Source organism: Anser anser (assembly GCF_964211835.1).
Source record: "Anser anser genome assembly, contig: HAP1_SCAFFOLD_436, whole genome shotgun sequence".
Classification (NCBI taxonomy): Eukaryota; Metazoa; Chordata; class Aves; order Anseriformes; family Anatidae; genus Anser; species Anser anser.
Genome location: NW_028153687.1, coordinates 17,135 through 30,595, shown reverse-complemented (window position 1 = coordinate 30,595; position 13,461 = coordinate 17,135). Strand labels below are relative to the sequence as shown.

General features: G+C 70.8%; 3 protein-coding genes across 3 annotated transcripts in view; 1 reads left to right on the top strand and 2 right to left on the bottom strand.

Annotated features, from left to right (window-relative positions):
- Positions 1–89, bottom strand: part of LOC310891638 (membrane-associated tyrosine- and threonine-specific cdc2-inhibitory kinase-like) — a gene marked incomplete at its 5' end in the record, with an annotated part of 7,147 nt that extends 7,058 nt beyond the window's left edge. The window contains one exon of the mRNA XM_083853880.1: positions 38–89. Within this exon, the coding sequence (XP_083710006.1) occupies positions 38–89 (52 nt within the window). The remainder of the gene's footprint in view (positions 1–37) is intronic.
- A 1,663-nt stretch (positions 90–1,752) lies between these two features.
- Positions 1,753–6,207, top strand: LOC310891642 (membrane-associated tyrosine- and threonine-specific cdc2-inhibitory kinase-like). Its single transcript, XM_083853884.1, has 6 exons — positions 1,753–2,066; positions 3,482–4,079; positions 5,399–5,571; positions 5,659–5,840; positions 5,918–5,992; positions 6,072–6,207. The coding sequence occupies exons 1-6, from the start codon at positions 1,788–1,790 to the stop codon at positions 6,157–6,159; spliced, it is 1,395 nt and encodes a 464-aa protein (XP_083710010.1). The 5' UTR covers positions 1,753–1,787; the 3' UTR covers positions 6,160–6,207.
- On the bottom strand, positions 6,171–12,268 carry LOC310891643 (progestin and adipoQ receptor family member 4-like). Its single transcript, XM_083853885.1, has 3 exons — positions 12,051–12,268; positions 8,626–8,844; positions 6,171–7,467 (listed from the first exon to the last, which is right to left on the bottom strand). Exons 1-3 carry the CDS (start codon positions 12,202–12,204, stop codon positions 7,034–7,036), a joined length of 807 nt encoding a protein of 268 aa, XP_083710011.1. The 5' UTR covers positions 12,205–12,268; the 3' UTR covers positions 6,171–7,033.
- Between the last annotated feature and the right edge of the window lie 1,193 nt (positions 12,269–13,461).

Genomic DNA, 13,461 nt, shown 5'->3' with positions numbered 1-13,461 from the left:
CGGGGCATTTTTGGGGCACTTTGGGGTGTTTGGGTACTTTGGGGGTATTTTGGGGGCACTTTGGGGTGTTTGGGTACTTTAGGGGACATTTTTGGGGCACTTTGGGGTGTTTTGGGTACATTTGGGGGCATTTTTGGGGCACTTGGGGTGTTTGGGTACTTTGGGGGCATTTTTGGGGCACTTTGGGGTGTTTTGGGTAATTTTGGGGCATTTTTGGGGCACTTTGGGGTGTTTTGGGTAATTTTGGGGGCATTTTTGGGGCACTTTGGGGTGTTTTGGGTACTTTGGGGGCATTTTTGGGGCACTTTGGGGTGTTTTGGGTAATTTTGGGCACATTTTTGGGGCACTTTGGGGTGTTTTGGGTACTTTTGGGGCATTTTTGGGGCACTTTGGGGTGTTTTGGGTACTTTGGGGGGCATTTTTGGGGCACTTTGGGGTGTTTCGGATAATTTTGCATCTCTTTCGGGGAACATTTCGGGGCATTTGGGGCACTTTGGGGTATTCCGGTGCATTTTGGGGGCCGTGCAGCTTTTTGGGGCGACCCGTCAGATTTAGGGAAAAAACAAAAAGAAATATCCCGGGGGGGGAGGGGGGGGCGGGGGGGGGCGTGGCCAGAGCAGCGCCGCCTCCCATTGGCTGCAGCAGCCGAGGGCGGGGCCGACGCGGCGCGCTCCCATTGGCCGGGGGGCGGGGCCGGCGGTTGGGAGGGAGCCGTTGGCGGGAAACGGCGCGTGCGGGGCGGGGGGGGGACCCGGGACCCCCAGAGGTGAGGGGGGGGGGGGGGGCTGTGGGGCAGGGCTATGGGGCTGGGGGGCTATGGGGCAGGGGTGGGGTCATGGGGCTGGGGGGGCAATGGGGGGCTATGGACTGGGGGGGGCTATGGGGCAGGGGTGGGGTCATGGGACTGGGGGGGCAGTGGGGGGCTATGGGACTGGGGGGGGCAGTGGGGGGCTGGGGGGGCTATGGGGCAGGGCTGTGGGGGCTATGGGGCAGGGTTATGGGGCTGGGGGGGGCTATGGGGCAGGGCTATGGGGCTGGGGGGGGCTATGGGGCGGGGGTGGGGTCATGGGACTGGGGGGGCAATTGGGGGGCTATGGGACTGGGGGGGGCAGTGGGGGGCTATGGGGCAGGGCTGGGGGGGCTATGGGGCAGGGTTATGGGGCTGGGGGGGGGCTATGGGGCGGGGGTGGGGTCATGGGACTGGGGGGGCAATGGGGGGGCTATGGGACTGGGAGGGGCAGTGGGGGACTGGGGGGCTGGGGGGGGCTATGGGGCAGGGTTATGGGGCTGGGGGGGGACTATGGGGCAGGGGTGGGGTCATGAGACTGGGGGGGCAATGGGGGGCTATGGGACTGGGGGGGGCAGTGGGGGGCTATGGGGCAGGGCTGGGGGGGGCTATGGGGCAGGGTTATGGGGCTGGGGGGGGGCTATGGGGGCGGGGGTGGGGTCATGGGACTGGGGGGCAATGGGGGCTATGGGACTGGGGGGGCAGTGGGGGGCTATGGGGCAGGGCTGTGGGGGGCTATGGGGCAGGGTTATGGGGCTGGGGGGGGCTATGGGGCAGGGCTGTGGGGGGCTATGGGACTGGGGGGGGCAGTGGGGGGCTATGGGGCTGGGGGCTATGGGGCAATGAGGGGCTGGTTTTGGGGCTGGGGGGGCAGATCTATGGGGCTGGGACGGCTTTGGGGGGGGGGGCGAGCACCCGGGATCTATGGGGCAGGCCCGCTATGGGGCGCCGTGGGTCCGAGCCCTGACCCCGCGCCCCACAGCGCCGCCGCCCCCCCACCATGTCCCCGCCGTCCCCCCCCGGCAACGTCCCCACGCCCCCCCCGGGCCGCCCTGCTCGGCCCCGCAGCCAGAGCCGCTGCCTGGGGGGCCGCCCCACGCCGCCCCCCGTGTGGGGCCGGGGCCCCCGCAGCGTGGTGGCGCCCCCCGGATCCGCCGTGGGGCACGGGGGGCTGCCCCACAGCCGCGTCTACGACCCCCGGCGCCCCCAGACCTTCTTCCAGCAGTGCTTCCAGCTGCTGGGCACGCTGGGCCGAGGCTCCTTCGGAGAGGTCTACAAGGTGGGGCAGGGCCGTGGGGCAGGGGTGTGGGGCGGGGTGTGGGGCTGGGGTGTGGGGCTGGGCCGTGGGCAGAGCGTTGTGGGGCAGAGCCGTGGGGCTAAGTTGTGGGGCACACCATGGGACTGAACCATGGGGCACGCCGTGGGGCTGGGCTGTGGGGCACGCTGTGGAGCAGAGCCACAGGGATCAGCTATGGGGCACGCTGTGGGGCAGAGCCATAGGGTAGAACCATGGGGCTGAGCTGTGGGGCAGAGCCATGGGGATGGGCCATGGGGCACGCTGTGGGGCACGCTGTGGGGCAGAGCTGTGGGTCATGCCATGGGGCAGAGCCACAGGGATCAGCTGTGGGGCAGAGCCGTAGGGTAGAACCATGGTGCTGAGCTGTGGGGCTGATCTGTGGGGCAGAGCCGTGGGGCTGGGCTGTGGGGCACGCCGTGGGGCAGAGCCACAGGGATCAGCTGTGGGGCACGCCGTGGGGCAGAGCCACAGGGATCAGCTGTGGGGCACGCTGTGGGGCAGAGCCACAGGGATCAGCTGTGGGGCATGCCGTGGGGCAGAGCCATGGGGTACAACCGTGGGGCTGAGCCATGGGGATGAGCTATGGGGCAGAGCTGTGGGTCATGCCATGGGGCAGAGCCACGGGGCTTGCTGTGGGGCAGAGCTGTAGGGTAGAACCATGGTGCTGAGCTGTGGGGCTGAGCCATGGGGATGGGCCATGGGGCACGCTGTGGGGCACGCTGTGGGGCAGAGCTGTGGGGCATGCCATGGGGCAGAGCCATGGGGCACGCTGTGGGGCAGAGCCATGGGGCTGAGCCATGGGGCACGCTGTGGGGCAGAGACGTAGGGTAGAACCATGGGGATGAGTTGTGGGGCATGCTATGGGGCACGCTGTGGGGCAGAGCTGTGGGGCTGAGCCACGGGGTGCGCTGTGGGGCAGAGCCGTAGGGTAGAACCATGGGGATGAGCTATGGGGCACACTGTGGGGCAGAGCCATAGGGTAGAACCATGGGGATGAGCTATGGGGCACGCTGTGGGGCACGCTGTGGGGCGTGCCATGGGGCTGAGCCATGGGGATGAGCTGTGGGGCACGCTGTGGGGCACACCGTGGGGCAGAGCCATGGGGCTAAGCCATGGGGCTGAGCTGTGGGGCAGAGCCGTAGGGTAGAACCATGGGGATGAGCTATGGGGCATGCTATGGGGCACGCTGTGGGGCTGAGCTATGGGGCAGAGCTGTGGGGCTGAGCCACGGGGTGTGCTGTGGGGCAGAGCCGTAGGGTAGATCCATGGCGCTGATCCATGGGGCTGATCCATGGGGCTGAGCCGTGGTACTGAGCTATGGGTCCCGCCGCGGGTCGCGCCGTGGGTCGCGCCGTGGGTCGCGCCCCCCTCTAACCCCCCCCACCCGCCCCCCACAGGTGCGCAGCCGGGAGGACGGCGCGCTCTACGCGGTGAAGCGAACCACGCGGCCCTTCCGCGGGCCCCGCGACCGCCGCCGGGCGCTGGCCGAGGCTCGGCGGCAGCGCGCCGTGGGGCGGCACCCGCAGTGCGTGGGGCTGGTGGCGGCGTGGGAGGAGCGGGGGGTGCTGTACCTGCAGAGCGAGCTGTGCCCGGGGGGCAGCCTCGGCGGGGTGGCGGCGGGGGCGGCGGGGCGCGGCCCCCTCCCCGCGTGGCGGGCGCTGGCGTACCTCTGGGACCTGCTGCAGGCCCTGCGGCACCTCCACGCCCGCCGCATGGCGCACGGCGACGTCAAGCCGGCCAACGCGCTGCTGGGCCCCGGCGGCGTCCGCTTGGCCGACTTCGGGCTGCTGGGGGAGGGCGGGGGGGGGGAAGGGGACCCCCGCTACCTGGCCCCCGAGGTGCTGGGGGTGGGGCCGAGGGCGGCCGGGCCCCCCGCCGACGTTTTCAGCCTGGGCTTGACGCTGCTGGAGGTGGCGGCGGGGAGGGAGCTGCCGGCGGCCGGGGAGGGCTGGCAGGAGCTGCGGCGGGGGGGGCTGCCCCCCGACATGGCGCGAGGTGAGACGGGGGGGGGCGGCGGGGGGTGGCACCCGGCGGGTCCCCGTGGGTGTGGTTGGGTCCCTGGGTCACCTGTTGGGTCCCCTTGGGTGTGGTTGGGTCCCCGTGTCACCCGTTGGGTCCCCGTGACACCCGTTGGGTCCCCATGACCATGGTTGGGTTCCCCTGGGTGTGGTTGGGTCCCCATGGGTGTGGTTGGGTCCCCAGGTCACCCGGTGGGTCCGTGGTTGGGTCCCCTTGGCCATGGTTGGGTCCCCGTGGGTGTGGTTGGGTCCCTGTGTCACCCGTTGGGTCCCCATGACCATGGTTGGGTCCCCATGGGTGTGGTTGGGTCCCTGGGTCCCCCATTGGGTCCCCATGACCATGGTTGGGTTCCCCTGTGTGTGGTTGGGTCCCCATGGGTGTGGTTGGGTCCCCAGGTCACCCGGTGGGTCCGTGGTTGGGTCCCCTTGGCCATGGTTGGGTCCCCTTGGGTGTGGTTGGGTCCCCATGTCACCCATTGGGTCCCCGGGTCACCCTTTGGGTCCCCATGACCATGGTTGGGTCCCCGTGGGTGTGGTTGGGTACCCAGGTCACCCATTGGGTCCCCGTGGGTGTGGTTGGGTCCCTGTGTCACCCGTTGGGTCCCCATGACCATGGTTGGGTCCCCATGGGTATGGTTGGGGCCCCAGGTCACCCATTGGGTCCCCTTGGGTGTGGTTGGGTCCCTGGGTCCCCCATTGGGTCCCCATGACCATGGTTGGGTCCCCTTGGGTGTGGTTGGGTCCCTGCGTCACCTGGTGGGTCTGTGGTTGGGTCCCCTTGGCCACGGTTGGGCCCTTGGGTCACCCGTTGGGTCCCCCTGGGTGTGGTTGGGTCCTTTCACCACCCGTTGGGTCCGTGGTTGGGTCCCCCCTTGGCCACGGTCGGGCCCTTGGGTCCCCCGTTGGGTCTCCTTGGGTGTGGTTGGGTCCCCGTGACACCCATTGGGTCCCCATGACACCCGTTGGGTCCCCTTGGGTGTGGTTGGGTCCCTGTGACACCCGTTGGGTCCCTGTGACACCCGTTGGGTCCCTGGGTCACCCGTTGGGTCCCTGGGTCATCCCTGGGTCCCCATGACCATGGTTGGGTCCCTTTGTCACCCATTGGGTGCCCTTGGCCATGGTCGGGCCCTTGGGTCCCCGTTGGGTCCCTATGGCCGTGGTTGGGTCCCGGTGTCACCCATTGGGTCCCCTTGGCCATCGTTGGGTCCCTGCACCCCCCCACTCCCCCCTTTGCCCCCCAACCCCCCCCGTTACCCCCCCTTTAACCCCCCCCCCGCCCCCCGGCGGGTCGCGCAGGGCTCACCCCGGAGCTGCGGGAGCTGCTGGCGGCCATGTTGGAGCCCGACCCCCAGCGCCGCCCCTCGGCCGAGGCCCTGCTGCAGACGGCGCCGCTGCGGCGCGCCGGGCGCTGGCGGGCCCTCACCCGCCTGGCCGACGAGGGGCTGCGCCGTGGGGCGCGCCTGATGGAGGTCAGCCCCACGGCGCGCCCCACGGCACCGCCACCACGCCCCGTGCCCCCCCCCCCCCCACGCTCACCGCGTCCCCGTCTCCCCTAGGGCTGCCGGGCCGCCCTCCGGTGGGTGTGGGGCGCGCTATGGGGCGCGCTATGGGGCACGGCGCCCTGGCGGCGCCCCCTGGCCACCCCGCCCCGCTCCCCACTGCCGCCCTCCGGCATCGACTGGGACGAGGAGGAGGAGGAGGAGGAGGAGGTGCGGTGGGTCGGCGGCGCGCCGGGGAGGTGAGTGGCGCTGTGGGGCGCGCCGTGGGGCTGGGGCCGCGGGGAGCCCCACGCCCTGACCCCCGCTGTCCCCGCAGCCCCTCCACCTTCCCCCGCACCGCGTCCCCCTGCAGCACCCCGCGGCACGGAGCGTCGCCGCCCCGCGGCACCAGGTGAGCCCCGCCCCACGGCCCCGCCCCACGGCCCCGCCCCACATCCCCGCCCCACGTCTCAGCCCCACATCGCCCGCAGGTCCCCCGAGGGCAGCCCCACGGCCGTGGGGCGCCTGCGCCGCACCCTCACCTTCGAGGAGGAGCCGGAGGCCGGCGGCGCCCAATAAAACCCCACGGCTCCGCCCCCACGGCTCCGCTTTATTGGCTGCGCTGGGTGCTGATTGGACGGCGCAGTGGCGGGGAGGAGCGCTGATTGGCCGGCGGGGCAGCAGCGAGAGTTGTGACTGGCCGGTTGGAAACGCGACGCTTGCGGGCCGGAGATGGGGGTTGGCTGGTGGGAGGGCAGCGAGGGCTCTGATTGGCTGGTGAGCGGGATGGCAACATCGAGGAGGAGGTGGGGAGTGCTGATTGGCTGGCGGCACGGTGAACGATGCTGATTGGCTGGCGGGGAGCCGGCTAGGAGGCTGGCAATGCCGATTGGCTCAGAAGTCCAGAGTGCTGATTGGCCGGCAGATGATGAGAGATGGCAATTGGCCGGGAAATCGACAGCGCTGATTGGCTGGTGGGCTGACAACAGTGATCATCTGGTGGATCGAGGATGCTGATTGGCTGGCGGATCAGCTGCCGATTGGCTAGTGGTGGATCGAGGATGCTGATTGGCTGGCGGATCAGCTGCCGATTGGCTAGTGGTGGATCGAGGATGCTGATTGGCTGGCGGATCAGCTGCCGATTGGCTAGTGGTGGATCGAGGATGCCGATTGGCTGGCGGATCAGCTGCCGATTGGCTAGTGGTGGATCAAGGATGCTGATTGGCTGGCGGATCAGCTGCCGATCAGCTAGTGGCCTGCCAATGCTGATTGGCCATCGTATGGCAACGCAGATTGGCCGACAACCCTGATTGGCCGACAGTCCGGCGACGCCCCTCGGCCTCCAAGTCTACCCGGCCGCACCGTGCGTCCCACCGGCCAACGGCTCCACCCGCCCGCATCGCGCGCTCCCGTTGGCCGCCGGGCCGGGGCGGGGCGGGGGCGTGGCGGCTCGTCATTGGCCGGGGCACGGGTTCCGCACCACCCAGTGCAGGTCCTGGGCCACGCCCCAGTGCAGGTGCAGCAGCGCCAGCACCACCAGCACGTGCATCACCTGGTGGCTGTTGCCCCAGTAGTCGAAGCGCCCGGGGCTCCAGCGCTCGGGCACGCGGGCGGCGTTGACGGCGCCCCCCAGCAGCGCCAGCGCGTCCATGCGGCCGTAGCAGCCCAGCGCCCCCGGCGCGCCGCCCCCCAGCCCCGCCGCGCGCAGCCCCAGCACCAGCAGGCGGAACAGGGCCGGGCCGGCGAAGGAGCCGAGGCGCCGGGCGCTGGAGCCGGCCGTGACGGCGCTGCGCAGCGCCAGCAGGCACAGGAGGCCGTAGGCGGCCAGCGCCGCGCCGCGGGGCCAGGGCTGGCACGGCAGCCAGCAGTAGATGATGGGCACAGCTCCTGGGGGAGAAAGAAAGGGGGGGGAGGGGTGAGGAGGGGGGCGGGGCTGGGGGGAGGGACCGCCCAGTCAAGGGGGTTGGTCGGTGGGGGTGGGGGAGGGGGCGGTTGGCCGATGGGGTGGGCGCAAGATGGCCGCTCGGCCAGTGGGATGGGAGGGGTGTGCCCAAGATGGCCGCTTGGACAATGGGATGGGAGGGGTGGGGCCAAGATGGCCGCTTGGCCAATGGGATGTCACAGGGTGGGCACAAGATGGCCGCTTGGCCACTGGGATGGGAGGGGTGGGGCCAAGATGGCTGCTCGGCCAATGGGATGTCACAGGGTGGGCACAAGATGGCTGCTCGGCCACTGGGATGCGAGGGGTGGGGCCAAGATGGCCGCTCGGCCAATGGGATGTCACAGGGTGTGCCCAAGATGGCCGCTTGGCCAATGGGATGGGAGGGGTGAGCCCAAGATGGCCGCTCGGCCAATGGGATGGGAGGGCTGCACCCAAGATGGCCGCTTGGCCAACCGCCAGCAAGCCATGCCCCATCCATGGCCGACCAACCAATACCCTTTGACCCCAAGCAAGCCCCGCCCCCCCACCCAATCCCACCCAATCCCTACTCAACCAACCAAGCCCCGCCCACCCCTGACCCCGCCCACCTCCTGCCACGCCCCGCCCACCACCTCCAGACCCCGCCCACCACCAGTAGGCCCCGCCCACCACCAGTAGGCCCCGCCCACCACCAGTAGGCCCCGCCCATCACCAGTAGGCCCCGCCCATCACCAGTAGGCCCCGCCCACCTCCTGCCACACCCCGCCCACCACCCATAGGACCCGCCCACCACCAATAGGCCCCGCCCATCACCAGTAGGACCCACCCACCACCAGTAGGACCCGCCCATCACCAGTAGGCCCCGCCCACCACCTCCAGCCCCCGCCCACCACCCTCAGACCCCGCTCACCTCCTGCCACGCCCCGCCCACCACCTCTAGGCCCCGCCCACCACCCCCAGGCCCCGCCCACCACCCCCAGACCCCGCCCACCTCCTGCCACGCCCCGCCCACCACCTCTAGGCCCCGCCCCCTCCATCCTCGCCCACCCCGATCCTACCCCAGACCCCGCCCCCTTGACCCCGCCCCCTCCCCTAGGCCCCGCCCCCAGGCCCCGCCCGCTCACCCAGCGCGTTGGCGGCGGCGACGCCGGCCAGGTCGGCGGCCAGGAGGCGGCGGTAGAGGCGGGCGCCGCGGCGGTGGCTCATGAAGAGGTGGTAGAGCACGCTGCCCAGCGGCGCCAGCGCCAGCGCCGCCCGGTGCCCCGCCCCCAGCCACCACACCGCGCCCGGCGCCCCCGGCAGCGCCCCCGGCACCAGCAGCGCGAAGGCCACCAGCGGCACGCCTGGGGGGGGGCGGGGCGGGGCGCCGTTAGTGGGCGGCAGGGGGCGGGGGGCCGGTTGTGGGTGCTGGGGGCGCTGGGGGCACTGGGAGGGTCCCAGTTAGGGGTACTGGGGGCACTGGGAGGTAGTGGGGGAGTCCCAGTTACAGGTACTGGGGCACTGGGGGCACTGGGGGAGTCCCAGTTACGGGTACTGAGGCACTGGGGGCACTGGGAGGTACTGGGAGGTACTGGGGGAGTCCCAGTTACGGGTACTGAGGCACTGGGGGCACTGGGAGGTACTGGGGGAGTTCTGGCTAAGGGTACTGGGGGCGCTGGGAGGCACTGGGAGGTACTGGGAGCTACTGGGAGGGTCCCAATTACAGATACTGGGGGCACTGGGAGCACTGGGAGGCACTGGGGCAGTCCCAGTTAGGGGTACCAGGGGTACTGGGAGGCACTGGGGACACTGGGAGGCACTGGGGGCACTGGGAGGGTCCCAATTGCAGATACTGGGGGTGCTGGGAGGTACTGGGAGGTACTGGGGGAGTCCCAGTTACGGGTACTGGGGGCACTGGGAGGCACTGGGAGGCACTGGGGGCACTGGGAGGGTCCCAGTTACAGATACTGGGGGCGCTGGGAGCACTGGGAGGCACTGGGAGGTACTGGGAGGGTCCCAGTTGCAGATACTGGGGGTGCTGGGGGGCACTGGGGGCACTGGGAGGTACTGGGGGAGTCCCAGTTACAGGTACTGGGGCACTGGGGGCACTGGGAGGTAGTGGGGGAGTCCTGGTTAAGGGTACTGGGGCACTGGGAGGCACTGGGAGGCGCTGGGAGGTACTGGGAGGTACTGGGAGGGACTGGGAGGTACTGGGGGAGTCCCAGTTACGGGTACTGGGGCACTGGGAGGTACTGGGAGGTAGTGGGAGGTACTGGGAGAGTCCCAGTTATGGGCACTGGGGGCACTGGGGGCGTCCCAGTTAGGGGTACTGGGGGCACTGGGATGTGCTGGGGGCATCCCAGTTAGGGGTACTGGGGGCACTGGGAGGCACTGGGAGGCACTGGGTGCATCCCAGTTAGGGGTACTGGGGGCACTGGGAGGCACTGGGAGGCACTGGGCGTATCCCATTTAAGAGCACTGGGGTCGTCCCAGTAGGTCCCAGTTGTGGTAACTGGGATCCCATTTCAGGGCACTGGGGAGGGAGGGTCCCCAGTCAGGGCTCCCAGTGTCTCCCAGTGTCCCCCAGTGCCTCCCAGTCAGCCCCCAGTGCCTCTTAGTGCTCCCCAGTCTCTCCCAGTAACCCCCCAGTCCCTCCCAGTAACCCCCCCAGTCTCTCCCAGTAACCCCCCAGTCTCTCCCAGTAACCCCCCCAGTCTCTCCCAGTAACCCCCCAGTCTCTCCCAGTAACCCCCCAGTCCCTCCCAGTAACCCCCCAGTCTCTCCCAGTAACCCCCCAGTCTCTCCCAGTAACCCCCCAGTCCCTCCCAGTGCCTCACAATCCCTCCCAGTCACCCCCCAGAGCCTCCCAGGACCTCCCAGTCACTCCCAGTAACCCCCCAGTCTCTCCCAGTAACCCCCCAGTCTCCCCCCATTACTCCCCCAGTGCCTCCCAGTCAGCCCCCAGTGCCTCTTAGTGCTCCCCAGTCTCTCCCAGTCACCTCCCAGTATCCCATAATCTCTCCCAGTCTCCTTCAGCGCCCCCCCACTGGCCTCCCAGTCACTCCCAGTGCCTCCCAGTGCCCCCCAGCCCCCTCCCAGTCCCCCCCACCCCTTCCCAGTGCCTCCCAGTCACCCCCCAGTCTCTCCCAGTCACCCCCCAGTGTCCCCTGATCTCTCCCAACCTCCTTCAGTGCCTCCCAGTCCCTCCCAGTCCCTCCCAGTGCCCCCCAGTGCCCCATGATCTCTCCCAGCCCCCCAGCTCCCTCCCAGTACCCCGTAATCTCTCCCAGTGACTCCCCAGTCCCTCCCAGTGCCCCCCAGTCCCCTCCCAGCACTCCATAATCTCTCCCAGCCCCCTCCCAGTGCCCCCCCACCCCCTCCCAGTGCCCCCCCGCCACCTCCCAGTCCCTCCCAGTGCCCCCCAGTCCCTCCCAGTGCCCCGTAATCTCTCCCCGCCCCCTCCCAGTCCCCCCCTGCCCCCTCCCAGTCCCTCCCAGTGCCCCCCAGTCCCTCCCAGCACCCCATAATCTCCCCCAGCCCCCTCCCAGTCCCCCCTCACCCGCTCCCAGTGCCCCCCCGCCCCCTCCCAGTCCCTCCCCGCCCCCTCCCAGTGCCCCCCAGCCCCCCCAGCGCCCCGTAAACCCCCCCAGTCCCTCCCAGTCCCCTCCCAGTGCCCCCCAGCGCCCCGTAACCCCTTCCCGGCCCCCCCCAGCCCCTCCCAGTCTCCTCCCAGTGCCCCCAGTGCCCCCCCAGCACCCCATAACCCCCCCCGCCCCCTCCCAGTCCCTCCCAGTGCCCCCCCAGCGCCCCATAACCCCTCCCAGTCCCCTCCCAGTGCCCCCCAGTCCCCTCCCAGTGCCCCCAGTGCCCCCCCAGCACGCCGTAACCCCTCCCCGCCCCGTCCCAGACCCTCCCAGTCCCCCCCCAGCCCCCCCAGCCCCTCCCAGTCCCTCCCAGTGCCCCCCCAGCCCCCCCCAGCGCCCTGTAACCCCTCCCTGCCCCCTCCCAGTCCCCTCCCAGTGCCCCCCAGCGCCCCGTAACTCCCCCCAGTCCCCCCCAGTGCCCCCCCAGCCCCCCCCAGTGCCCCCCCAGCCCCCCCCAGCCCCTCCCACTCCCCCCCCAATCCCCCCCCAGCCCCTCCCAGTCCCCTCCCAGTCCCTCCCAGTCCCCCCCCAGCCCCTCCCAGTCCCCCTCCAGCCCCTCCCAGTCCCCCCCCAGCCCCCCCCAGTCCCCCCCCAGTCCCTCCCCAGCCCCTCCCAGCCCCCCCCAGCCCCCCCCAGTCCCCCCCAGTCCCTCCCAGTCCCCCCCCAGCCCCTCCCAGCCCCCCCCAGCCCCCCCCAGTCCCCCCCAGCCCCTCCCAGTCCCCCTCCAGCCCCTCCCAGTCCCCCTCCCAGCCCCCCCCAGCCCCCCCCAGTCCCCCCCCAGCCCCCCCCAGTCCCCCCCCAGCCCCTCCCAGCCCCTCCCAGTCCCCCTCCAGCCCCTCCCAGTCCCCCTCCCAGCCCCCCCCAGCCCCCCCCAGTCCCCCCCCAGCCCCTCCCAGTCCCCCCCCAGCCCCCCCCAGCGCCCCCACCGTGGCTGTAGATGTTGCCCAGCTCGTTGTGCAGGTAGAAGAGGCTCCGCAGGCAGCCCCCCCCCGAGCAGGCGGGCCGGTACCCGCCCCGCACGAAGGGGTTGAAGCGCAGGTGCTCGGGGGCGCTCGCCCAGGGCAGCAGCCGCGGCGCCATGGCCCCGGGACACGCCCCCTCCAGGCCACGCCCCCTCCGGGCCACGCCCCCTCTAAGCCCCGCCCCCTCAGGCCCCGCCCCCTCCCCCTTTAAGCCGCGCATCCCGGTCCCGGCCCTCCAACCCCGCCCCCTTTAGGCCCTGTCCCTTTAAGACCGGCCCCCTGAGCCCCGCCCCCTCTAAGTCCCGCCCCCTCTAAGTCCCGCCCCCTCTAAGCCCCGCCCCCTCTAAGCCCCGCCCCCTCTAAGCCCCGCCCCCCACCCTCACATCCCAGTCCTGGCCCTCAAACCCCGCCCCCTTTAAGCTCCACCCCCTTAAGCCACGCCCCCTTCAGGCCCCGCCCCCTCAGGCCCCGCCCCTCACATCTCAGCCCCGCCCCTCAAACCCCGCCCCCTTTAGGCCCTGTCCCTTTAAGACCGGCTCTCCTGAGCCCCGCCCCCTTTAAGCCCCCCCCCCTTAAGCCACGCCCCTTACAGGCCCCGCCCCCCTCAGGCCCCGCCCTTCACATCGTAGCCACGCCCCTCAAACCCCGCCCCCTTTAGGCCCTGTCCCTTTAAGACCGGCTCCCCTTAGCCCCGCCCCCCTTAGCCCCGCCCCCTTAAGCCCCGCCCCCTTTAGGCCCCGCCCCCGCTAGACCACGCCCTCGTTGAGCCCCGCCCTTAACTCTACGTCATAGCTCCGCCCCTTAGGCCCCGCCCCCACGCTCCTCCCCTTTAAGCCCCGCCCCCTTTAAGCCCCGCCCCTTTAAGGCCACCATGCCATATATGGCCGGGTTCTGTTCGCCCTCCCCCCCTCATTTGCATAGCCACGCCCACGCTGGTTGCAGGAAGAGGAAGGACACCGGGGTCGTTTACACACAGCCAATCGTGTGCGGGTATGCAAATGAGCCGGGACACGCCCCCTTCCTCCTCCTCCTCCTCCTCGGGACGGCCCCGGGTAGTGCGCGGCGGCGGGGCGAGGACGGCGGCTGTGGGGTGGCTGTGGGGCGGCTATGGGGCAGGCTGTGGGGCGGCTATGGGGCAGGCTGTGGGGCAGCTATGGGGCAGCTATGGGGCAGCTATGGGGCAGCTATGGGGCAGGCTGTGGGGCGGCTATGGGGCAGCTATGGGGCAGGCTGTGGGGCAGCTATGGGGCAGCTATGGGGCAGCTATGGGGCAGGCTGTGGGGCAGCTATGGGGCAGCTATGGGGCAGCTATGGGGCAGCTATGGGGCAGCTATGGGGCAGGCTGTGGGGCGGCTATGGGGCAGCCATGGGGCAG

What these genes read in the sequence shown, in the direction of transcription:
- LOC310891643 (XM_083853885.1), bottom strand. Translation starts at nt 12,204, where the DNA reads ATGGCGCCGCGGCTGCTGCCCTGGGCGAGCGCCCCCGAGCACCTGCGC. An exon ending in GGGCAACATCTACAGCCACG is followed by an intron (nt 8,845 to 12,050) that starts GTGGGGGCGCTG and finishes GCCCCCCCCCAG; the next exon opens with GCGTGCCGCTGGTGGCCTTC. An exon ending in CGCCGCCGCCAACGCGCTGG is followed by an intron (nt 7,468 to 8,625) that starts GTGAGCGGGCGG and finishes TTTCTCCCCCAG; the next exon opens with GAGCTGTGCCCATCATCTAC.
- LOC310891642 (XM_083853884.1), top strand. Translation starts at nt 1,788, where the DNA reads ATGTCCCCGCCGTCCCCCCCCGGCAACGTCCCCACGCCCCCCCCGGGC. An exon ending in GTGGGGCGCGCCTGATGGAG is followed by an intron (nt 5,572 to 5,658) that starts GTCAGCCCCACG and finishes CGTCTCCCCTAG; the next exon opens with GGCTGCCGGGCCGCCCTCCG. An exon ending in GTCGGCGGCGCGCCGGGGAG is followed by an intron (nt 5,841 to 5,917) that starts GTGAGTGGCGCT and finishes CTGTCCCCGCAG; the next exon opens with CCCCTCCACCTTCCCCCGCA.